The 27,040-nt window shown below is 38.9% G+C and overlaps 1 protein-coding gene and 1 pseudogene across 1 annotated transcript; both read right to left on the minus strand.

Annotated features, from left to right (window-relative positions):
• Window positions 1–9,914: 9,914 nt before the first annotated feature.
• LOC115734702 (glutathione S-transferase U8-like) lies at window positions 9,915–11,418 on the minus strand. The gene is made up of 2 exons (XM_048281936.1): window positions 11,078–11,418; window positions 9,915–10,273 (listed from the first exon to the last, which is right to left on the minus strand). Exons 1-2 carry the CDS (start codon window positions 11,388–11,390, stop codon window positions 9,915–9,917), a joined length of 672 nt encoding a protein of 223 aa, XP_048137893.1. The 5' UTR covers window positions 11,391–11,418.
• A 5,249-nt stretch (window positions 11,419–16,667) lies between these two features.
• On the minus strand, window positions 16,668–18,893 carry LOC115734703 (annotated as a pseudogene).
• Window positions 18,894–27,040: the final 8,147 nt, after the last annotated feature.

Here is a 27,040-nt window from a genome sequence, read left to right on the forward strand (position 1 = left end):
TGGGAAAATCCCCTATATTATTTGAAGAGGACAAAGACAATCAAAAGTTACTAACGTGTGTATTGATCAAATAATACTAGGTGATATATACACTAGCCGCAGTGTAAATGGTGCCTTAATGAGTATTTGTTATGATGTTGGGAATTGGGAATGCTCTACCAATATGGAAAGATCACTGTCAATATTTGAGGAGAAAAAGGTATTTGACGTGGAGATGTCTATAAGTTAGAAGGATCTCTACAAAGCTAAATAAGCTGGAAAAACTTTGATCAAGGGTAAACGAGCCGAGAAGAACGGAGATATTCGTGATGGTTTGGAAGGACTAAGATAAGGTGAATAGTTGGAAGGAACTTAATGGTGGTGAGCAAGCCTGGAATATAGATGAACCAATATGAATTGACAAAGGATATGAAGGGTCATTTGTTAATTTTGGATAATGGCATGAAAATTAAACATACCAACACCGAAGACAATTAGCTATGTAAATTGCAGTAAAATGAAGATAAAGATGCATTTGCAAGGCAGCGTTGAATTTTTTTAGTAATTGCAAGAAAGTTCAAAACGAATACACTTAAGGTATTTATAACCTTCTATAGACTGTTACATACAACGATTACTAAATTTTCAAAAATAAATAACTTTCTAATCATATATGTAGTTACAAGAAGTTAATCTGTAATCTTTCTAATATTAAGCAACACTTATCTCAATTGGCTTAGGAGAGCAACGTATTGAGCCGGATCGGAAAGTTTATGCCCGGTATGGTTCTTTCGATGGCGGTGTTAATGGCCATGAAGACGTGATCCTCATCGGTGGGACAGCTTGGTCGTTGGACTCGAGGTAGAGTTTGAGGCGACCGATATAAGGGGTTCTTTGGAGTCAACATGATGAGAGGGATTCACAGGCAAAAGCCCTGCCCCCGAGGCCGATTGATGCTCGCAAGGGACCGGAGGATGCTTGACTTGCCGAAGGATCAGTCATCGATGACAATGGCGGGGAGCTGCATTCCCTCATCCATGACGATAAGCTGTCGAAGCTTGTCGATTGCGACGGATTGTTTTAGGGGAGGGAGAGAGAAAGAGACAACTCAAGACATGGGATTAATTTGGGGGTTTATTTATTTTTTCTCTTCCACCACTCTCTCCCAAGATAAACTTCGTCAGAATGGTCACTCTTATCGGGTTTTTTTTCCAAATTAATTTTTTTTAAAATATTTACAAAATTATTTTTAAAAAATAAGTATTTACTAAATTGGGCCTCGCTCGGCAGCCCAGCTATCGAGCGGGCAGGTTTATTTATTTATTAAATTTCATATTTTTTATAATTATTGACACTTATAATATTTATTTTATTTATAATTTTTTTCTTGTGAAGCTTATCTTTATAATAACATAATTGGCAATAATTAATGTAAAAATTTATTAAGATCTATAATTAATAAATAATTTTATAATTATGTAATTAATTAAAAATATTCATAAAATAAAATTGGTAAGATATATGAAAAAAATGAGATTTTCATAATATATAACAATCGTCAACCGTAATTACATATACTAATGATGTCGTCCTCTTCTATGACCTCCTATTCCGCAATCGGGTCGTCTTCATTGTTCGGCGGGTCTAGTATTGTACCGACGTGGAGGACGATGATCCGGATGAGTAGGATATGTAGATGATGAAGGAATATCTTCTGAAAATATGCCCCGCCCGCACGCTACATATCCTACTGTATGAGGGTATTGAAAAAAAGGAGAGAAATCAAATTCATAGGGCTCCGCACAAGTAGCTGGAGTCTACGGAAGTGGATTGTCAAGAAATTGAAAAACAAATCCCCTGTGAGATGGGCCCGCAAATTGTGCGAACCCTACTTTGAAATATGAGTGACCAAACCCCGGAGTGAACCCCAAAGTGAAATCTGTCGTCCGATACTCCAAGGGGTAGGGGACGACATCACCATCCGGATGAGCTCGAGTAGTCCTCCGGATTGGCCGAGCAGTTTCGGGTGCATCATCATCTTGGGGCCCAACGGGTGCCGCCGTAGTTGCTAGTTGGGGCGGTGACATCATTGTTAGCCGTCTTTTCTCATTCTAAGCGTATAACATTGCCCTAGCTATATTCCCCATGACTACTCATGACTGACGAGATGGATTGACGTTATCTATAATATGTAAAATTTGTTCGACACCATCACCCTAGTAATGATATCAAAATTAACAAAAGTTATGAAATAATAATAAGTCACATTACTAAAAAATAATTAATGAATTAAATTGAAAGTATTTGAACGAACCGTTACACCCATTGTGGCCCCCGAAATAGAAATCCACCTCTGGGTATGTATACGGTACCACTTCATATATCCTGAATGATAGTGAAGTGCCTCCGTTGTAGGATCACCATTGACTAGGTAATCGATACGATGGTCCCACATATCAATCCACCGTCTGTGTTTACCTACCCAATCCATCCTAACTGGTTTTAATTCAATATCATGCAATGTCATATGATCATGCAAACGAGTATGTATTGGCTACTAAATACCGAACCGACAAAGTACTCGGCCTAGATAATGCCACTCAACTATCCAAGAACTGATGAGTGGGACACGAGCTCTCAAACTATCTTGTCCCCGTCGGCGGTAATATAGTAGAGCCTCCCGAATGTCATTGGAGTAGGGCTCCCAAATAATTTGATATCATAATAAAACATATCAAATTAAATCAATAATTAATTTATAAGCAAAAATTATATTAAACTCTTTAGTTTCTATCATTACTTACGTTTTCTGATTCCATTCTATCGAGTTGATAGCGCAAATATGGCAACGTATGTGTGGGGACCTCCGTTGTCAGTAGGCCTTGACTCTAGCTGCATAAACAAAAAAAAAATAAGATTTTCGTATATTATACGCATTGGAAAGAATTAATGACTTACGAATTAAAAAAAAGCAATAGATCACTTACCGACTACCGAGAGGTGCATCTTCTAAAGGATCACAATCCGTTAGGGATGGGGAGACACATCCGAAGCGTTCACACGCCCAAATCTGTAATACATGTAGGGCACCCCCGATTTGATGTTTTGATCGATCAATTGCACTACATAGCTCCCGATATAACCATGCAAGCGTTGCTGAATCCCAACCGTATCGCGTAGGGTTGTTGAGATCCGTCAACAGTGAAAAAAACAGCAAACTAACCCGTGCCCCGCATTTATCCGAAAAAATACATTCTCCAATCGAGCGGAGAATGAATGCCCTAGCATGTTGTACTATAGTAACGTCATCAGCATCTAGAGGAAAATCATCAAAGTGTTCTCTCGACCAACCTAAGTTTATCTGCGTTCCACGCAAATTGGGTAGGCGAGCACCAAGTAGATCATTACAGAGAGTGTCCCAATTGAAATTAGTAGGGCCAAGAATCGCACGTCCATTGATGGGAAGTCCCGTGAGCACCGCTATATCCTCAAGCGTGGTCGTACATTTACCTTTCGGCATATGGAAGGTGTGGGTCTCGGGTCTCGGGTCTCCACCACTCGACCAACGCAGTAATCAAATGTCAATCTAACTGAAAATTGCCTATCATATAAACTCCATAAAATCCCGAAGTTTGAAGATACGGGAGTATTCTTGATCATCCAAGTGCAGCATGGATCGTTGACATCTAAGGAGTGCATTTTGATATAGCTGTGAAATGTGATATGAACTGTTAGTAGCAATTTTGATATTGGTATTACGAATGACAGATGAATTGCTAAAATTTTCAATTACCTAAGCATTCCATACGGTCTTCGATCTATGTCGGGCATGTCGTGTAAGTAGTGAATTATCCCGAGGTCCCGACTAAATATGAGTCCTTTGTGCCATATCTACAATTGTGATATTATTTCCATCATTAAATTGACATATCTAATGTACATATGTAATAGAAGAAATGAATAAATATCGTGCAACCGTGATATTATAACATCACAATAAATTAATATATAAAAGGGTACACATTATTCAGTATAGGTAATTTACATAATTAACAAAAAAAAAAATCAGTATAGCTAATTTACATAATTCACACAAGTTTGCCGATCTATGATCTATTCCTAGATCGATCTGTGTCCTGTTATGCCCCGATTTCCCACATATCGTGCAATGGATACGGGAACTGCTACTACTCGACGTCCTCCAGTCCATCTCATTATGTATGCGTAATGCACAAGGCCTTCCTTTCTTCCTAATGCATCTCGGATCTGGCACTAATGGCAGCGCGTCCGATTCGGACCGGTACTCAACATGCCACAACGGATAAAATATATACCGATAGCACTGAAGGGTTTTATCCAGAGTGTACCACTCATCTGCGTACGTATCGTAATCAATTTCATATGCTTGACATGCTGCAATTACGTGAGAACATGAATTTTAATCTCTTGAAATTTTTCACATGTGCACGTTCGCAAGTCTAGGTGTACTATTTGTTTCGGCCCCCTTATCCTCCTGGATCCGTCACGTCCAGTTTTAACTTCGAAAATCCCTCCATCAGAGTCGAAACATGTAACTTCGTGCCCATTTTACACGTTGACTATTTTCCCCGAGCGTCTGACTTGCAAAATGTGTAAATACATGTTATTAGTCCTTCTGCATCCCGTACATTGTTCTTCTTGTGTCAAAATAGTGGACCAACCGATAGAATATCTTCTCCACCATAGCTTTTATTAGTAGACCACGATAACCCTTCAGTATGCCATTGATCGATTCAACTAAATTTGTTGTTATCAATCCATATCTTCTCCCTCCATCATAAGCCTTCATTCATTTGTCCCTTGGAATCTGGTTGCACCATGCCGTTGTGCGTGCATCCATACCCATAATTTCGTTCATGATGCGATCGAACTTTCGTTGTTGATTAGCCTAAGCTGTACATTACGATAATAATTAGTACTTCGTTCTCAAATATTGTGAACACGTATTTTCCTCAAATTTTAAAATTTCAAAATTTACCCGCCGCTTCAATAAGGGCTTTACCTTCGGCATTTTTGAATTGTTTGTTGTAGTTGCTTACAAGATAACAAACATAATATCTATGGTGGCCATGTAGAAGACGCCACCCCTTTGTCTCCATTGCTCTTTTATCTCCATATGTTTATCTGATATTACACAAATATCATCCCTACTAGTGACATATCTCCGCAAACGAGTCATAAACCAAGTCCAATTATCAATATCCTCTCAATTGACCACAGCAAATACCAACGGGAATATATGATTGTTGCCATCAAGTGAGGCCGCTACAAAGAGTGTTTCTCGGTGTTTCCCGTACAAATGAGTACCATCAACAAATATCACAAGCCGACAACTTGCGAAACCTTCAATCGTCCGCTTGAAAGTCCAAAATATCAGGTTGAAAACGGTGCAGCTTTGATCTAGGTTCATGTGATCATCGATCACAAAATGAGAACCTGGATTCCTTACCATCATTTCGTTCATGAACTTTCTCAACATACCATACGATTCATCCCATTTTCTAAAAACTTCCACAATTGCCATTTGTTTAGCTGCTTCGATTTTACGGTAAGTAGGTTCGAAGTGCAGCTTGTCTTGAATCTCCGCCATCGGTGCCTTGATTCTGATATCCGGTTAGGCGGTGACCATTGCTTTTATCTGGCTGCATATGTATCTCCGATCAAGTTATCGATGATCCCATGACATTTGAGGATGACTACATCTATGTGGCCCATTGTACTTAACTATTTTTCAAAATAGGGTACCCGCTTTATTAGATGCGCGAAGTCTCTAATCACACGGTCCATTCCGATTACCACACCTTATTACATATTAGGACTTATTTGTGATATCGCTGCGAAAGTGATGATTTTTTATCAAAGAATACTCTTTCGCAGCCAACCGTAACGCGTCCCGTGATGGAAATAACATGCCAACATCAAATTCTTTTGATGGATTAAATAACATACGTCCTGGCTTGGCTCTTGTCTCGACTTACATCATATCAAAGTCGATCTCCGAATATGGCGGCGGATGTACCAACGGCAAGATCGGATTGCTATAATGGGTGTTGTAGTAAGCCTCCATATTGTCACCTCTAATATATTCCTCATTCTTGTCATCAGTGTCCATCCAATCATCATCTTCTTCATTGCTATCATCTCCATCATTATTATCATTATGATAGGGGTCCACGAACCGATTATGTACACCAACGTCATCTTCACCAATATTACAACTTTCCTCAGCTGAATCATTTATCACTTGGTGTTCGGCTACGATTGCATAAAACTATAAAAATCCCGTAGCACCCGTCTAAAGTGTAAATTGCTTGATCATCCTAACGCTACCATCATCATGCACCTCTGTGATGTCTTATATGATACAATTCGATGTTAAAATCGGAAATCTATATATCGGCTTATGAATATACTGGTTGGGTGTTATATTCAACGCGCTCTCTATCGTAGTACGTAACTCATCAAATGTTGATATGTTTGCAAACTTGAACATGGTAGATTGTCCGCCTTCGTAATCATGTCCATATTCTTTTTGCACTATGCTATCTCCCCAGTATACAATCGCAAATAATACGGATGATATTCTGCTAAATAAAGAAATTACAAATTATTTCGGACATACAATTCAAGTAAACATTGTTCGAACACATTAACAAATTAACATTATAACAATTAAAATATCAAATGAAATAAATGTATGGTATAGCCCTAAGGGCTTTGATAATGTATGATCAAAGTGCATGGGAAAAATAGGAAAAATTTGAGAGCCAATTTGTCAAAAAGGGAAAAATCATCATTTTCAAAAGCACTGAAAGTCAAATTACAAAAATTAGGATTTGGCCAGTTGATTGTGGCCATTTACTATTCTTTTGGATTTTCTGGAATTCTAGCGATTTTTTTGGGAGAGATTTTGCTAGAAGGGCAAAATTATTATTATTATTTTTAAATCGGAGGCCAATATCCATAATAGTCCATGGCCAGTTAATTGTGGCCATTGTAGCAATGAATTTTTTGAATTTTCAATGAATTTTTTTGATTTTTTTTTTTTTTATGATTTTAATCAATTTTTTTTATTTTTTTTTGTATTTTTATTATTCGAATTTTGAAATTACTTTAAAAAAATATTTTTTGGACTAGGTCAAATTCGGCCTGCGATTCTCGGGCCATTTGATCACCTAGAAATGAATATGGACATAATTGCAAAAATGAGTAAAAAAAATTAACGAGATTAGGGCGAATTTTTTTATTTTCCCTGTCTCCAAATACGCTATCATGTTCTCCTTCATGGCTTTCTCTAGCGGCCGATAGCGTACTTGGAGTTAGGGAAAATAAAAAAATTCGTCCTAATCTCGTTAATTTTTTTTTAATCGAGTCAAATCCGGCCCACACTTCTCGTACTTTCTATCTGAGAACCTTTTTTTTTTTTTGTTCTTTTCCTAAAAATTCATTTTAAACTCCTAAAACAGTAAATATTTTCAAACAGTAGTTACATTCGCAAAAATTTTAAACAAATTACTAATAACCTATATATAACATAGATGATTCATATATAAATAACAATCACATAAATAAATCTATACTTACGAAACCGCAAAAAATAATGAAAACGAAATTTACTTTAAATTATAGAGAGAGCGCACGCACCGAATGAGGAGCTCAAACTATGAAGAAAAGTACCAAATTAATTTAAATATTAACATAAAAACGTAGTACTAACAATATATAAATCATATAAACAAAAATTCATACTTAACTATAAAAAAAAAAAAAGCGTCTAAGGGAGAGCGTTTGAAGGACAACAAGAGCGTCTAAGGGAGAGGGAGAGCGTCCGAAAGACGGAACAAGTGATGGAACGTTACGAGATGGAGGAAGAACGTCCGAGAGAGAGAGAGAGAGAGAGAGAGAGAGAGAGAGAGCGAGAGAGAGAGAGAGCGAGAACGCGTTCGGAAAGAGAGAAATTTTTTGGAATGAGCGAATGAGAGGGAAATTAAATTTTAAAAAAGAAAAGAAGGGGGGTAGGCGTAAAGATCGCAACGTCCGCACATTTGCAACGCCCGACGCTACAATGCGCAAAATGTGAGGAGCCCCCACTCTCGCTCGGCAGTTCAATTGCCGAGAGTGGGGACCCCTCCTTCCCCCACATACCAAGCGAGGGCGGCCGGGAAGGCCCCCCCGCAAACACGGAGAGGGGGGTGCCCCCCTCCTCCCGCTCAGCAATTGTATTGTCGAGCGAGACCCAAATCAGTATTTATTTATTTTTAAAAAATATTTTTGTAAATATTTTTAAAAAAAAATTAAATTGAAAAAAAGAAACCCGCTCTTATCACATGGAGTAGTAGGTGGATTTTAACTACATAAATTGGAAACCAAACGAGGGGTAATTTTAGAAATCAATTGAAAGATGATAAATTTGTTACCGGATAACAGAAGTTTGGGGACAAATTTGAGTTGTAATATAACGTGCAAAAGTTAATCGGGATCTTGCAAATTAAGTCAATGCGAAAAACATAAAAAATAACGAGAAACGATAAAGAACACCTGAAATTATGTGGTTCAATCCGAATATCGGTACCTACATCTACGAGCAGAGCCAACAATAACAATCCATTATAATCGGAAAATCGGACTTTCAATTGCTCAATACGCTCGTGTTTTTCGTACCTAAATTATACTCAAATTCAAAATATTTACAAATAAAATAATTCAATTGGATATAATAAGCTCGCTCCACGGATCGCCGTGTTCGAGCCCAAACAAATTCCAGACGAACGGCCGAAAATCATAACGTGCTGTACATTCTTTTCTAGTTTCCTTCGGGCGGCTGCTCTCCGCAAGCTTTCGGCTTTCTCTCGTTTGGCGTGCGGTCTCGTTTGGCGTGCCAGAGAAGAAAACCAGCAGCACAAAAACCTTCTTTATTTTCTTTCCTATATCTTCATCATGGGCCCCACAAACTTCCCTTTTAACAACGAAAAAAGATATGCACGACCTGCACCAAATTTGACCGTTCATATAGAGATATAATAAAAGATAAGTGGGCCCCTTTTTTTCGTCGTGTAGTGCCATCGTCAGAACAGAAGAAATTGTTATCCAGTGCACGCCGTAAGTGGATTTTGAACAAATCGATTTAATAAATCGATATATATATATTCATAAACAATTTAAATTCGAGACTTAATTTAATAATTTGTATCTAGATCGGAAGTTTGGATTTTTCAGAGAATCAAGCCAAAGAATCATCCAACAATTATACTCTAGCGTCGATTCATCATTGCCACTTTAGAATTCCAACACCTAGTAATATCTGCAATGGCATCGATGGCTTCGTCAATTGGGGAAGGTTCGCATCGATAACTGACATTTGGCATCTATGACTTCGTTGGTGAGTGCTGATTCCTTTTAAGTTATCGATTATTCTGACCCAAAGTTAGAACAGATCTAAACTTGATATTTATTAAAGAGAATTGGGCCAATTGGTTTTTGGGGTAGGCTGGTAGCATCCAATAGGAATGGGTTTCATAGGTTCACCGTTCAGCGATTCCCCTAGAGTACGACAAATACCATTACCTGTTCGTCAACTCTCGAATATGTTCGACCAAAAAAAAAAAACTCTCGAATATGACAAATACCCATGCACAGTGTCCAAGTCCAAGACGTTAAGATCTTATCAGACTAGTCGATCCACTCATCACGCCCACGAAAAGCACAATAAAAAAAGGCATTTTGAACTTCATTTATCCAATAAAAAAGGACATATATTTATATAGCAGCAAATTACAGCATATTGATGCTTAATTAAACCACGCCACTTGATTCAGCTTTATTACTAGTAAAAGTCATGACTCAAAACACAAGAACCCAATCACACCTCGACCCAAGGTTGACCCAAAACTCGCACTTCATTTTTGATGGCTATTCAACATCTCGGAATGAGTCTTCAAGAAGGCCAAGAGCCTGTCCTTTGGAGGCAGATTCTCCTTGACGACCGGGCAATTCCGAAGGTCTTCGGCCCACCTGCACAGCGCGGGGAACTTGTCCTCGGTCACGACGTCGACCCCGGCCGCTTCCTCGAGGACTCCGACCCAGTACCCGAGGATGACGGCCGCGATGTCGAGGAAACCGATGTTCTCGCCTCCGAAGAATTTCTTGCCCTTGAGCTCACCTTCGAGAGTGCTCAAGAGCTCATGTGCTTCCTCATGTGCCTTTTCCCTTTCGGGCCCCGAGCTCATGCAAGATTTCCAGATAGCTGGCAGACATTGTTTACAGCAGAAAGAACATATTTTTCTTAGGCAATTGATCTTCTGATCATGAATTAGATCTAGCTAGAGACGTTGTGGTCAGCAATTGCAACTGAAAAATTTCTTTGGTGGTGATCAAAGTCTAAGCTTATTATTATTGAAAGGAGGATTACATTGGAAATTCAAGTCCTAATGTAAACAAATCCTTGACCTTTTCTCTTTTCTCTAATGTAGTCTCGATCTAATGGAGATGCAATACGGTCCTTTCAAGTTCTCATGTCGGAGAAGTCACGGAAGCCATTGCTACGAGGACTTGGCGGAACATCTAACCTTAATAAGATTAGCACCGTTGCACCAATGAAGAAAGATTATGACTTTTTCACCTTTTTACCATCAATGGTCTACGACTTCCGATATCATTACTTAGTTTCTGAAGTATATTCATGATGTTAAGAAAAAACAAAATTGTTTTTTCCTTGTAAGCCAAATATTTACCCAGCAAATACAGGCACTACTAGTACTCGATCCAAAGATTCAGCTCAGCCTATCATAATTCACAGTTTCGAATCTCGCACTTTCAATGTCTTCCATGCTAGCTAGTCAAAGTCAACCCACAGTTTATGCCGCAACTACATTACCATAATACGTGGCCGGTTTCCCTACTTTCACAAAGGACGAAATAATATTATCTTCCGGCTCTTGCTCTGCTTGGCTCATTAAACCTCTGGAGTCCACTTCAACTTTTGCATATTAAGTGTAAACACAACCCAAATGAGTAGGTTACAGAGTGCGTCAAGCTCAATTTTAAGACGAGATGATTACCTTTTCATCCAAGACCTTAGCCCAGAAACGGGCCATCGCTCTCTCGTAGGGATCTCGTGGCAAGATTGGGTTGTCCTTCCATGTCTCGTCGATGTACTCGAGAATCACCTGAGACTCTGCGATGGGTTTGCCGTTATGGATGAGCACGGGCACCTTCTTGTGCACGGGATTGTACTTGAGAAGCGAAGCGCTCTTGTTGTGGAATATGTCCTCCTCCGAATACTCATACTCGACCCCCTTGAGCTTAAGAGCTATCTCGACTCGCCGGCTGAACGGGCTCACCCACGCACTCAACAGCTTCAGTTCTTCACCCATCTATCAGAACACGTATACCGCGCGCTCTGCCACACACTGAGAAACGCTCTTCTTGGGTAGTAGCCAAGTAAGAAGTTGTGAGAGTCACTCGTTTTTTCGTTGGCTTCTTATAGAGTTCAATTTTGGTGATGTTTCCATAGCGCCTAAGACAGCCCATCGACATCCATGTTTTTTGGTCAAACTGGAGTTGGTGGTTCGAAAACTTCTTGTTCAATGTTATTTAGACAAGTCAGTTCTACGAAATGTTTGGGGATTGGCTGAACTGAATTCTATGCATCTCGCACAGGGAAGGATGGTCGGATACACTGTTCAACGTGGACAGAATTATAAAAAAGAAAAAAAATGACAAAGTTTTATCAAATGATGGCTTCGTTCAATTTAGATTTTCATATGTGAAGCCCATTTTCAAAGATAAATATGAATTTTCAAGTGGTACTCGACTTGCATCGACTGGCAGTTGGTGACTTAGACGGGGTCAAGAAAGCTACTCAAGACACGATAATTAATTAAATGGTGGCTTTCGCTTTCAGGGTCAATTTGTGTCACTTTCTCGTGAAAAAATGAGAAAGCAAAAATTTTTCACACAGGAATTGGAAAATTGATGCTTGTTGGGAAAATCCCCTATAATATTTGAAGATGACAAAGACAATCAAAAGTTACTAACGCGTATATTGATCAAATAGTACTAGGTGATATATACTAGACATGGCCAAATGGGCCCGGCGGCTCCGGAACCAGCCCGTTGACCGGCCCGAAACAGGCCCAGAACCGTTGGTTCCGACCCATTTTTTTATAATAAAAAGAAAAGGAGAGGCACGGGAGAAAGAGCCGTTGGGCTCGGGAACTAACGGTTCCAAATCGGAACCGAAACTAGCCCGGAACTGCTAGTTCCACCTTTTTGTGGAACCGGAACCGGCGGTTCGGCCGAATTGGCCATGTCTAATATATACACTAGCCGCAGTGTAGATGGTGCCTTAATGAGTATCTGTTATGATGTTGAGAATTGGGAATGCTCTACCAATATGGAAGGATCACTGTCAATATTTGAGGAGAAAAGGACATTTGACGTGGAGATGTCTATAAGCTAGAAGGATTTCTACAAAGCTGAATAAGCTGGAAAAATTTTGATTAAGGGTAAACGAGCCCAGAAGAACGGAGATATTCGTGATGGTTTGGAAGGACCAAAATAAGGTGAACAGTTGGATGGAACTTAATGATGGTGAACAAGCCTGGAATATAGATGAGTCAATATGAATTGACAAAGGATATGAAGGGTCATTTGTTAATTTTGGATAATGGCATGACAATTAAACATACGAACACCGAAGACAATTAGCTATGTAAATTGCAGTAAAATGAAGATAAAGATGCATATGCAAGGCAGAGTTGAATTTTTTTAGTAATTGCAAGAAAGTTCAAAACGAATACACTTAAGATATTTATAACCTTCTACAGACTGTTACATACAACGATTACTAAATTTTCAAAAATAATTAACTTTCTAATCATACATGTAGTTACAAGAAGTGACTCTGTAATCTTTCTAATATTAAGCAACACTTATCTTAATTCGCTTAGGAGAGCAACGTATTGAGCCGGATCGAAAAGTTTATGCCCGGTCCGGTTCTTTCGATGGCGGTGTTAATGGCCTCGGAGACGTGATCCTCGTCGATGGGATGGCTTTGTCGTTGGACTCGAAGTAGAGTTTGAGGCGACCGATATAAGGGGTTCCTTGGAGTCAACATGATGAGAGGGATTCACAGGCAAAAGCCCAGCCCTCGTGGCCGGTGGATGCCCGCGAGGGATCGGAGGATGCTTGACTTACCGGAGGATCACTCATCAATGACGATGTTGGGGAGCTGCATTCCCTCATCCACGACGATAAGGTGTCTAAGCTTGTCGATTGCGACGGATTGTTTTAGGGGAGGGAGAGAGAAAGAGACAACTCAGGACATGGAATTAATTTGGGGGTTTATTTATTTTTTCTCTTTCGCCACTCTCTCCCAAGTTAAACTTCGTCAGAATGGTCGCTCTTATCACGTGGAGTAGCAGGTGGATTTTAACTACATAAATTGGAAACCAAACAGGGGGTAATTTTAGAAATAAATTGAAAGACGATAAATTTGTTACCAGATAACAGAAGTTTGGGAAAAATTTGAGTTGTAATATAACGTGCGAAAACTAATCAGGATCTTACAAATTAAGTCAATGCGAAAAACATAAAAAATAACGAGAAACGATAAAGAACACCAGAGATTACATGGTTCGATCCGAATATCGTACCTATATCGTACCTACATCCACAATGAGAGCCAACAATCACAATCCACTATAATTGGAAAATCGGACTTTCAATCCTCAATACGCTCCTGTTTTTCGCACCTAAATTAGACTCAAATCCAAAATATTTACAAATAAAATAATTCAATTGGATATAATAAGCTCGCTCCACGGATCGCCGTGTTCGAGCCCAAACAAATTCCAGATGAACGGCCGAAAATCAGAACGTGCTGTACGTTCTTTTCTCGTTTCCTTCGGGCGGCTGGTCTCCGCAAGTTTTCGGCTTTCTCTTGTATGGCTTGCGGTCTCCTTTGGCGTGCCGGAGAAGAAAACCAGCAGCACTTCTTTATTTTCTTTCCTATATCTTCATCATGGGCCCTACAAACTTCCCTTTTAACAACAAAAAAAGACATGCACGATCTGCACCAATTTTTTTTTTTTGGTCCTTCAACTTTCACTTATATTTTACTAACCATGAAAGGCGAAAAGTACAAGATAGATGGGCCTCCGAAGAAAGCAAAACCCAAAGTAGACAAGGAGGAGAGGAGGCTTGACATATCCAATGGGCTACTCGGTTTGCGTCTTTAGAATAGTGGTTGAACGAAACTGCGGGCCCAACTTGGTTGAGAATATGAAGACATTCTAGAAGGATGGGAGTTGTTTGCCATGAGGTCGGTGACGACCTCTGCTCCGATTGAGGATTTCGTTGATCCGCCGGAAGAGAAGCCATGAAGGTAAGGTCTACTACATTGGCACAATCGGATTCAATAATAAGAGATAGCGCGGTAGATTGCTGTGCGGTTTGAGATTGTTGACGATTCACCCACAATTGTGCCCCTTCCTTACAGGCCAACGCTTCAACTTATTTTGAGTCAATGGCGGGGACATCCTTGACAAAGCCGTCAATGCAATTTCCCTGCTCGTCGCGTAGAATGCCAACGACCACTCCCGACGTCTCACTTGAGAGGAAAGACGCGTCGACATTCAATTTCGTGTCCCGAGTTGAAGGAGGCTGCCATTGCTTAGGTAGGTTTTCTACTTGTAGCCGTCTATTTGGTTGCCATCCGCAATAGCTAGAATTATTAGCATGTGCAATGCAAACCATATGTTCTTGATTTAGTGATTGTTGGCGGAAGATCACTACATTTCTGGCTTTCCAAACCTGCCATAGAAGATGGGCGGTAAGGGTCACCGACAACCGGTTCGATGATGGTCTCTGCAGCGGGTATATTAACCATTCTTCAATTTGTGCTATTCTCTACGGATTAATCAGCATATTTATTAGTGGATGTGACCGGACATGTGTTGTCCAGGGGCACAACAATAACAAGTGTTCAACGGTTTCTGGGGCTTGGCGACATAGACTGCAATCGGGGTCGGGTATGATGTTTTGTCGAAATAGATTAGATGCTGTCGATATTGTATTATGACACACGCGCCATTGGAAATGTATGATCTTAGGAGGCACTGGTAGTTTCCATATTTGTCTCCATAACCGAGGAGGGGGCCGATAAGAGGTAGATGGGTGCACTATAGGCTTAGTAGGGGTGGACATTTGGAGTGCTCGACAAGTTGTTTTAACCGAATACCGACCTGAAGTAGATTGAGCCCACAACGATCGATCTTGGGAATTCTAGTCGGTGAGAGGGATTGTCATTATCTCTTCAACCTTTTGTGATGAGAAGAAATTGCGAAGGAGATGTTCATCCCATTGAAAGGACGGAGTAATAAAACGAACGAGTAGTTTAGGTTTTGAGGGTGCTGGTTCACCACCTATAGGTCCAGTTGGTAACCAATTATCATAGCGAATGTGGATTCTATTTCCATTACCAACTTGCCAACGCACAAAAAGGGCAATAGAGTCATGGCCAATCAATAGGCTTTGCCATCCCCAAGATGGCCTTGCCCCCTTTGTGGCTTCCCAAAATGTACTATGTGGGAAGTAGAGGTCCTTCAATAAGGTAGCCCAAAGCCTGGCAAGGTCAGAGTGGAGCCTCCATGTAGTTTTTCCAAGTATTGCATGGTTAAAGCAAATAAGATCACGAAAACCAAGTCCGCCATTAAGCTTGCTACTTTTAAGAAGCTCCCAACTGCGCCAATACAAACCAGAACTCGCACCTTATTAGACCACCAAAGGCTGCAATCCTCCTTATTAGACCACCACCGTGCATATAGAGATATAATAGAAGATAAGTGTGCCCCTTTTTTTTATTCCTGTAATGCCATTATCAGAACGGAAGAAATTGTTACCCAGTGCACGCCGTACATGGATTTTGAACAAATCGATTTAACAAATCGATATATATTCATAAACGATTTAAATTCAAAACATAATTTAACAATTTGGATCTAGACTTGAAGTTTGGATTTTTTAGAGAATCAAGCCAAATAACCACCCAACAACAATTATGCTCTAGCGTCGATTCATCTTTGCTACCTTAGAATTTCAACACCTAGTAAAATTTGCAATGCGTTGATGACTTCGTCAACTGGCGAAGGTTTGCATTGATTACTGATATTTGGTGTCGATGATTTCGTTGGAGAGTGCCGATTCCTTTTAAGTTATCGATTATTCTGACCCAAATTTAGAACAGATCTAAACTTGATATTTATTAAAGAGAATTGGGCCAATTGGTTTTTGGGGTAGGCTGGTAGCATCCAATAGGAATGGGTTTCATCGGTTCAGCGATTCCCCTAGAGTACGACAAATACCATTACCTATTCGTCAACTCTCGAATATGACAAATACCCATGCACAGTGTCCAAGTCCAAGACGGTATGGTCGATCCACTCATAACGCCCACGAAAAGCACACAAAAAAAGGCATTTTGAACTTCATTTATCCAATAAAAAAGGACATATATAGCAGCAAATTACAGCATATTGATGCTTAATTAAACCACGCCACTTGATTCAGCTTTATTACTAGTAAAAGCCATGACTCGAACACAAGAACCCAATCACACTTCGACCCAAGGTTGACCCAAAACTCGCACTTCATTTTTGACGGCTATTTAACATCACGGATTGAGTCTTGAAGAAGGCCAAGAGCTTGTCCCTTGGAGGCAGATTCTCCTTGAGGACTGGGCAATTCCGAAAGTCCTCGGCCCACCTGCACAGCACGGGGAACTTGTCCTCGGTCACGACGTCGACCCCGGCTGCTTCCTCGAGGACTCCGACCCAGTACCTGAGGACGTTGGCCACGATGTCGACGAAGCCGATGTTCTCGCCTCCGAAGAATTTCCTGCCCTTGAGCTCGCCTTCGAGAGTGCTTAGGAGCTCACGTGCTTCCTCATGTGCCTTTTCCCTTTGGACCCTGTGCTCATGCAAGATTTCCAAAGAGCTGGCAGGCATTGTTTACAGCGGAAAGAATAAAGTTATCTTGATTAAATGATCTTGTGTTCATGAATTAATCTAGCAAGAGAAATTGTGATCACCCATTGTCACTAAAAAATTTATACTTTCGTGGTGATTGATGTCTAAAATTTTTATTATCGAGAGGGAGACTGCATTCGAAATTCAAATATTAAATTTTATTCGTACATAAATTATAACAAATCCTCATTTACATATATGCTCAAATCATAGTAGTCGTGGAAGCCATTGCTCTGAAGACACGTCTCATATAATTATGATTAAGTTAGGATTCTTGCATTAATCAAAAGGATTATGACTTCGCTACCTTTTTACAATCAAGGTCCATGTCATTCGATATGATTGTTCATTTTACGAAGTATACTCATGATGTTAGGAGGCTAAAGAACACTAGAAGTGCCAAAACTTGTGTACAGCGCTCACTTTAATGCCGAGACTTTCAAAACGATCACTTAAGTGTCAACTTCTTTTCAAAATGATCACTTCGGTGCCAACTCCAATTTGAGCCGACGTGGCTTGCCGGAAATTCGACACGTGCTATTTTTTATTAATATTTGAGGCGACGTGGCTCGGTAGAGTTAACACTAAAGTGATTGTTTTTTAAAAAAATTGACACTTAAATGATCGTTTTTAAAAGAAATTGGCACTTAAGTAATCGTTTTGAAAGTTTTGGCACTGAAGTGATCGTTTTTCAAAAAATTTGGTATTTAAGTGATCGTTTTGAAAGTTTGGACACTAAAGTGAGCGCCGTACACAAGTTTTGGTACTTGTAGTGTACTTAAGCCGATGTTAGGAAAACACATATTATTTTGTATTTCAAGACTGGATGTATGAGGTCTCTTTATGATAATCACTAATTCAAACAATAAGAAAAAAAAATAATAGATTTGCTCGGTGCTCACTTGATGCATCAACGAATACCAATTACAATAGTACAGTTTAAAAATACGAGATGCCCATGTGCTCTGGAGCAAGCTTTAACGTAGGTTCAGTGTTCCTTTATGATGAACTACTTTTATCTTCAGTACGTTACAGAGAGCATCAAAGCTCAATTTCGAGACAAGAATGATTACCTTTTCATCCAAGAACTTAGCCCAGAAACGAGCCATGGCTCTCTCGTATGGATCTTGTGGAAGGATCGGGTTGCCCTTCCATGTCTCATCGATGTACTCGAGAATCACCTGAGACTCCGCAATGGGTTTGCCGTTGTGGACGAGCACGAGTACCTTCTTGTTCGTTGTACTTAAGAAGGAAAGCGCTCTTATTGTGCTATATTTCCTGCTCCAAGTACTCATATCCGACCCCTTTGATCTTCAGAGCCATCTCGACTCGCCGGCTAAACAGGCTCCCCCACATACCCAATAGCTTCAATTCTTCGCCCGTCTGTCCAGACACTCTCACACACACAGAGAAGAGCACTCTTCTCGTGCCTTGGCTAAGTAAGAACTTGTGAGAGTGGCTTTTCTTTTGGCGTCTTATAGGGTTCAATTTTCAGAGAAGAATCCTTAGCGGGTGAGACAGCGCATGGACATCGACGTTGTCCGGTGAAACAAACCGCCACAGAACATTGGAGTTGGTGGTTCGAGGACTTACTGTTTATAAAATAAGCAGAGACTGGTTGAACTGATTTCGGATACATCGCATATTCGCACCCAAACTGAACTACAACAAACCGACAAAAGTTTTCACGGGCACTGCTATTAAGAAATGACTTGATCAAAGCTCAGCCGTTCAGTTGGTTCGCTATATGACAAGCAAACCCTGCTGCATCGGCTTTCTAAGCATCTCTAGACTACCCGTGAAATCTTTTCTGATGGAGGACGCATCCCAGTAACATTTCTGATGCATGAATTTGTCACTGTCATTTAGTGGACTCGGTACTTTTGGTCATGGATAACATTCTTTCGACTCATGTTTTTGGTCATTTAAATAGAAAGTAAGTGTTGACACCTAAATTTTGACTATCTTTTTAGTCATTTATTTTGCATAAAAATGAGGAATTAATTTTAATTCCTACCAAAAATAATCAAATCATTTTTCATATTTATTTTTATCATCATGTTGCATTACATTGCATTTACATTTAATCGGATGGGCGGTGGAAAATGGATTCCAATCGAAGAGCGGTGGACCAAAGCTCAAAGAGCAGAATTCGGCTAGCTAGGGGGCAACTCCGAAAAAATTCATTAAGGTCTTGAGGTCCAATTTGAGTTTAAACCAGCCCATTTAATGTTTTATTTGGGAAAAAGCCTTTTAATTAAGGATGCTCATTAATTGAGAAAAAGACTTTATGAAATGGAATAATTTGTCTCTGGATCAAATTGCGATTACCTGAAGTTAAGGGACTACTTCGTAATTAAACGAAAGTCGCGAAACCCTAGTTTGTTCTATAAATAGGGAGCTTGTTCACAACATGACGGGGGGGAATGGAATCGAAAATCACACGGCCAGAAAGTAAGCTTTTTTCGCTTCATCCAAGACGAAGGAACCTCCCTCGCTTTTGTCGATGAACACTGATCACAAAAGACAAAAGGAGAGAGAGCGAGTTCAGCAAGGAGGATAATTTACAATTGAGGAGCACAAGACCCGTCTAATAAGCAAAATTCAAGAAGTCTTCAAGAGACTCACTCTTTCACTGTGATGATCACGGTTCATCAACTCCTTAGAAAGTCAGAGAAGACAAAAAGAGGCCATCTTTATCTGGATCTTTAACTTCTTCCCTGGAGGAACATGATCAATAGACACTGGGACAAAGGTAAGCCTTTTGACTCTTTTTGACGTGAACAGTTTCTAGACATCCAATCCTTCCTCGCCATCCGCTACTCCTTCAACGTCTCCATCCCCGGGACGACGTACGTGGTGCCTCGAGCCTCCCCACCAGTGAAGCTATTGCCACGTTACCAATTGCGATCGGTCATCAAGCTGTGCTGCCAACGCGACGAGCAAAGCCCACTTTGGCGACAATCGTTTCTTGGCATTTTCTGTCGTCACAGGTTATCCGGTGCCTCTATCGAGCTTCTGATCTCGCTGAATTCCCAAATCCAAGCTTGGCGTTTTTTTGGAGTTTCACAGTCTCCTTCTCGGTTCTATCTCGGAGGGGACTAATTTCAAGCACAAACTGAGGCGAATTGTCAAGCAATATCACAGGGAGCTCTTGATCCATTATAAGTTTCACTTTTGTTCCTTTCTTTGGAGCCATGCACAAGGTCTCATGCCACGTTCATATTCATTGACTAGAGACAAAAGAAAAGTGCGATTTTTATTTTTTTTATTTTTTATTTTTTTTGCAGGACTACAGAGGTCTCACGGCCAAATTAGAGAGGATGAGAAAGAGAAGGACTTTGACCACCGTTTGATGATGATGACTCTTTTGGAAAGTTAACAGATGGTTGTGAGTGCGGAAAAGAAGCCACGTTCTTTGCCCAACAACAATTTCATATGGGTCGCCTCGTGGAGCAAAGAAAAGTTTTCTGATTTTTGGGTGGATTCGTGGTCAAAATTACTGCTGCGAGTCGAGATGCGCTTTCACCAAAACCTTTGATTTGTGCACAAATCCCCTTAGCCAATCGGTTCAGTTTTCAAGCTTGAATCACGAGATTGGTTCGGAATTCGAATTCGGAAAGTTTTCCGCGAATTAGGTAACAATCGTAATCTGAATATATTTTAGATATATTGTTGCCTATTTCGAATTATTCTTATATAATCATATCTTGTAGAATATTGATATATTTTCGAAATATTAAATAACTCAAGATTCGATCAGATTTTTTTTAGGAATATTGAATGCATCTTTAAAATTCGGGAAGTTATCTAATATACTTTGAAAAATTTCAGAAGATAATCTTTCCATTTTTTTAAAAAGATATCAATCCTTTGTGGATAGGAGACTATCTCCTTGAAAATTTCAGAATCCCTTAAGGATTTTAAAAATTCAATAAATATTTGCACATCTTTAAACAAAGCTGCCTATAATGTATGCTCCTTGGTGCCTAGTCCCGTCGGAAAATTAAATCACACGCCTTAGCCACGATCTCGTGGAATGGGATGGTGATTTAAATATAGAAATTCGTATTCTGCCCTTTGGTGAGAAGGGATGTTGTATTTCTATATATTATCCGCATCTTGGCTCGAATCTTCGAGGATGTAGCGGATAAAATCTTGCTCTGGCCCGGATCTTCGGGGATGAGAAGATTTATCGGAAATCGGATTTAAAGGTATATTATGGGCATTTTTGTTTAATTTTGTTCAAATTCATCTGTTTCAATTCAAAAATCCGAAAATAAAAAAAGGGAGATCAAAAATCACAAATCATCAATCGGGAAAAGGCATTTTCATGAAACTTGGTGCCGAAAGGGTGTTAATTAAAAATTAACATAATCAAGTCCTCGAACACTAAATCTCTGGTTAGCAGAAAATAAAGTATTCTCCCGTACTTTATTTAGGTATCTAATCTACTTACCAAAAAAGATTAGTGGCGGCTCCTAAATCAAAAATCAAACCTAAGTTGCGAATTGGTAGGGCTTGGGAGAGTCCGTATTAGGTTAGTTAATTCATCTAATTAACCCAATAATCCATTAACCTAAATTAATTTTTAGGTCGCGACAGTAAGCAAACGTGCTATCAGACCACTTTCTTCTATTGCTCGTTCCGGTGCACACGAGCAGAACCTTCTTCACTCGCTCTTGGAGTTGTATTGATCGTGCCAAATTTCGATCCAAAGACATCTCTTCGTCCTCCACCGAGCTCGGGACCGTCACAGGTGTATCCTCGATTCTAAGTACAAAACTGTACGCTTCAATTTTCAATGTCGTGGCTTCTCCATTCATGATTAGGTGAGGATATTAAAATTGTTTGTGAATGCCGTTTGCTACTTTTTTGTATGAATCCGAACTCTCTGATTTCCAGTGCTATTGAAACTATAAGTTATGTCGTTATTGACCGTTCTTGATGGTCATGTCTAATCTTAAATTTATGAAAAATTTTACATTGCCTTAATTCTTCCTTTGATTAGCAAAATGAGATAAAGTGAACAAATGTAAAAACATCCTAATGAGATCAAGGAAATAGAAATTAAAATTTACACTTGAACAATATATTTGGCAACAATTAACATACTGGAATGTTAAGATCGATCTCTAGTGCTTTTCACATGCTCTTGGGAGATTAATATGTCATCCCCCGCAAAGAGATTTCCAATATATTTGGCAACAATTAACACACTGGAATGTTAAGACTGATCTCTAGTGCCTTTCACATGCTCTCCGATTTCCAATGCTGTTGAAACTATAAGTTATGTCGATTCTTATTGTTCTTGACGGTCATGTCTAATCTTAAATTTATGAAAAATTTTACATTACCTTAATTCTTCCTTTGGTTAGCAAAATGAGATAAAGTGAACAAATGTAAAAACATCCTAATGAGATCAAGGAAATAGAAATTAAAATTTTCACTTGAACAAAACATTTGGCAATAATTAACACACTGGAATGTTAAGACCGATCTCTAGTGCTTTTCACATGCTCTTGGGAGATTAATATGTCATCCCCCGCAAAGAGATTTCCAACAAGTCCAATATCACATGCAATCGCTAAATCATAAATTCAATATTTCAGGCTTAAGTACATTACAAGTACCAAAACTTGTGTATGACGCTCATTTTAGTGTTAAAACTTTTAAAACGATCACTTAAGTGTCAATTTTTTTGAAAAATGATCATTTCAATGCCAAAACTTTTAAAACGATTACTTGAGTATCAATTTTTTTTTTAAAATGATTACTTAAGTGCCAAATTTTTTGAAAACAATTCACTTCAGTGCCAACTCCGGCAAGCCATTTCAGCTCAAATGTTAATAAAAAATAGGCCACATCGGATTTTCGGTGACCTACGTCAACTCAAATCGAAGTTGGCACCGAAGTGATCGCTTTTTAAAAAAAGTCGGCACTTAAGTGATCGTTTTTAAAATAAGTTGGTACTTAAGTGATAGTTTTGAAAGTTTTAGCACTAAAGTAAGCGCGGTATATGGATTTTGGCACTTGAACTTGCACCCAGGCTTATCAGGTTTATGAACTATTTTCATGACCTTCCAAGAATCGGAAGCTAAGGGATTACTAATTCTAGAAACTTAGGTCGGTACTCTAAGTCCTACCCATCGCAAGTTGGGATTTAATTAACATGCAAAATTTAAGTCATCCAAGAGTTGTCACTAATCAAATTTTGACAGGTTGATAAGACATCTAAGTACACTATGGGAGTATACTTTATTTTTACGAAAGACTTTGGATTCAGAGACTTAATCATACTAAATTACTCTTAAAGCCCTTTCGGTTCCTTTTCTCTTGTATTTTGAAAAATATTTCACAGGTAATTTGAATTAGTTTAAAATATAGCCACTAACATGCAAAGTAATCATCCAGGTGCGCAATTAATAAGAATAACACTCAATAATAAAAAAAGTAAGGAATTGCATGAAAGTAAGAATCGGACATCTAAGGTTAGGGAATTGATTTTTTAGGGTTTTCTCTTTTTTAGTAAAAACTAAGCTATATGCTATGATACTTATTTAGATCTAAATGCAATGACACGGGACTACGCGAACTATTCTAAATGTAACATGGGAATGCATGACCTCAATGTAACGCTGTACAAATTAAATAAAACGTATGAACATGATATGTAAATTCTAATTAAATAAACCAAAACATGCAATTCTAAATTACATAGCATGAAATCATGGCAATGACGCAACGTAAAACTATATGACATGCACGATGGTGTTATTTTTAACTTTTTTATATTTTGTGAAAATTCTTAATAAAAAATAAATGGGACTAAATTACCTAAAGCATAACTAATAGCTTGACAAAAAAAAAAAACCTAATAGATAATTCCTAGCATGCAAATTCTATCAAAAAATTCCATCCTAATCTAGTTTGCATCGCTATCTTGAACCTTTTCTATTCTAACATGAAATATTACCTAAAAGGTATACTAATCTAACATGCAAAATTTATCTAGATTCTATCCTAATCTACACGAGATGCATTCTTTTTTGTATTTTCAAAATTAGGAAAGTTATCGGAGTCAAAAGGCAAGAACATATCCAACCCACCTTGTTATATCCATTAAATTTCAAAACAAAAAATTATGATAATTGAAAAAGTAATTCGATTTCTCATGACTTGAATAAACAATTATCCTAATATTAAAAAATCAACTAATAAAAAAAATGATCCAAGGTCTTGCGGATCAAGTTTATGATTACAATGATATTTTGTCAATCAAGTCCTAATCGGATAATGCCTAACATATCCAAAAAGAAAAATCCAAGTTAGATGACAATCTGATCAAAATAGGCAATTGAATCAGAGGTTCAAATTCAAATAAGGATAGTTAAACATCTTGCGAACTCCAACGGATTCAGACAGCGGAAGTGGTGGCCCGGTAGTCAGTGTAGTGTGTGGCTGTTGGTGATGAGCTCATGGAATGGAGAGGTGCTCGACCAAGGACGGTGGCTGGTGTGGTGGTCGCTTATGGTACAGGCTGCCAATTAACCTACAAAACAGAGACACTCACAACGCTGGTGAAAGGAGGCAGCTACGTTGAAGAATGTTGGACAGAATTGAAGGCGACGGTAGGCAGTTAGCTCCCGGAGACGTAGGCGCAGCGAAAGTGGGACTCATCGGATGGGTTTGTGCGCTAAGTAATACCGACAACGACATGTGACAAGTGACATGATATGACACGCCGATACGTCATTTCTAAAAAAATTAGAGAATTTCGACGCGTTGGGACGCATTGTATACCATATATATTTTCATATATACAAAAAAAATTATAATTTATATAATTATTTCAATCAAAATAATATGATTCAAATCCACAAATGAATAAAGGAAAGTTTTAAATAAGAGTTCCAAGTGCTCTCATTTTCTAAGATAATGTAATGACCACAAAATTCCAGTCAACTTACCCCTAAGCTAAGTGCCACACTAAGTGTGGATAAATATCCGTAAAGGATATTAGAAATTTACGATGAGACGATGGGGAATTACATTGCACTTAGATGCAGTCCTATTGAACCAAATACACGAGAAATTGGGACTAGATGAGAACAAATGGCAGACCACCACGTGGCAGCCGAAGGGCCATGTGTCCCCATCATGTGATGCTTTTGGGATAAAGCTTTAAAGAAATAAGAGAGGTTAGCAAGCATTTCTAGAAGCTCGTTGCGTGTTTGGGACACAAATAAGGGTCTAAAGTGGTTCTTATTTTAAATAAAGGGCATGAAGTACCATCATTGTTTCAAATAAGATCCGAAATGGCCATAACTGTTTCAAATAAGGGTCTAATCTTGCTCATCGGCTAAATATTCCGGCCAATCGGGGGTATTTTAGTCAAAATATAACTTCAACCTAATTTTTCTTTAAATTAAATTAAAAATAAAAAACTAAAACTAAAAAAAAAAAAAAAAAGAAGAAGAGGAAAACATAGGCTAAAGGGCCCCCTCCCGCTTATAGCGAACGCCCTAAAATCGAGGGGTAGTAGCGATGGCTAGTGACTACGCCAACCGGAGGTGTAGGCCAACGGGTTCGCCAAAGCAAGGAGAGGTCCTCAACCCTCGCCAAGTCCGGGGGAGGGGCTTAGCCCTCGGTCGGTCCATGGTGACAATCGCCGACCCTCCACCGATCTTCGCATTGGACCGGCCGAGGACCCGCGATCCTCACCCAAATGCGTGAAAGGGTCGGAGCCATCGTTGCCACCCCAACATGCGGGAGGCAACCTCCCACTTGTGTTTCATTTTTTTTTTCTTTTAGTTTTTTTAATATTTTGGAAACTAAAAAAAAAAGAAAAAGAAAAAGAATAAAATAATAGTAAAAATACTAAATGACCAAAATGCCCTACTAATAGATGAGTCAAGCCTTTTTTTTAGACTGATAAGGTCACTTCATGTCATTATTTGAAATAATGTCCAATTCGAGCCCTTATTTGAGACAATGAGGACGCTTCGGGATCTTATTTGAAATAATGTCAACTTCGGGCTCTTATTTGAAAAAATGAAGGCACTTTCGGGCCCTTTTTTTAAAATTTCCCATGAATAAATAATAAAAAAAGCCTAGAATGAATTTACACAAAAAACATTAATTCATTATTTGTTAATACATTCATTTTCTCGAATTGACAAATCAAACTACATTCCATTCCAATAATCCATCAAACTTGGAGAGAAAAAGACAAGCAATCCACATTCCACCATTAAATTTAATATTTAACAATAAGTCGAAAAAAACAATGCCCGTTTCACCATTAAATAATAAGAAGTCACTCATCTACATCATGCATTCCTTATGAAAAACAACAAGACTCCGTCTCCGACTCATCAAGTGAAAGATTCGTAATGTCAAGTAACCCAACATCTTCAAACGTGTCAAATCCATCTGCGTCAATATCCTATATCTCGATCTCTCCTTCTGTATGTTATGGGCTTTTTCTTGATAGAAGACAAAGCGTGTTGTGAATGAAAACTGAATCTTCTGCATGATTTGGGGTCATCTTATTTCTTGTCACCGAGTGAACAAAGGAGTAAGTGCTCCAGTTCCTCTTGTCACATGATGAGGAAGAAGATTGTACAAAAAGTTTTAAGGCCATGCTTGGAAGCATAGGTACACATGCACCTTGAATAACCTACCAAGCCTTAGGATCCATAGAATATCAATTTTGAATGGAATCAAATTCTCTAAAATCCTCATTTTTGCTCACAAAATCTACATACTTCAAATTCATCTTGTTGTGCTCATCCAAGTTAGGAAAGTATTTCCTAAAACATTTTAGTCTTTCTTGGTTGATCTCTGTATCTTTGTGTGGAGAAACTCAAGTAGGATCTTCATTGAGATATTTTAGTCTTTCTCAATTGATCATTCACTCTCACTTCCAATCTTCAATTTTTTTTTTTTTTTTTTTGGAGTCAAAGAATGGATCCATCCCACCACCACCTCCA

Source organism: Rhodamnia argentea, chromosome 7 (assembly GCF_020921035.1).
Source record: "Rhodamnia argentea isolate NSW1041297 chromosome 7, ASM2092103v1, whole genome shotgun sequence".
In the NCBI taxonomy this organism is placed as follows: Eukaryota; Viridiplantae; Streptophyta; class Magnoliopsida; order Myrtales; family Myrtaceae; genus Rhodamnia; species Rhodamnia argentea.

Bases quoted from the DNA above. Each gene is read 5' to 3' on its own strand.
- LOC115734702 (XM_048281936.1), bottom strand. From the start codon at position 11,390: ATGGGTGAAGAACTGAAGCTGTTGAGTGCGTGGGTGAGCCCGTTCAGC. The intron at 10,274-11,077 runs AGGTAATCATCT...TCTGCTGTAAAC, and splicing joins GGCTAAGGTCTTGGATGAAA to AATGTCTGCCAGCTATCTGG.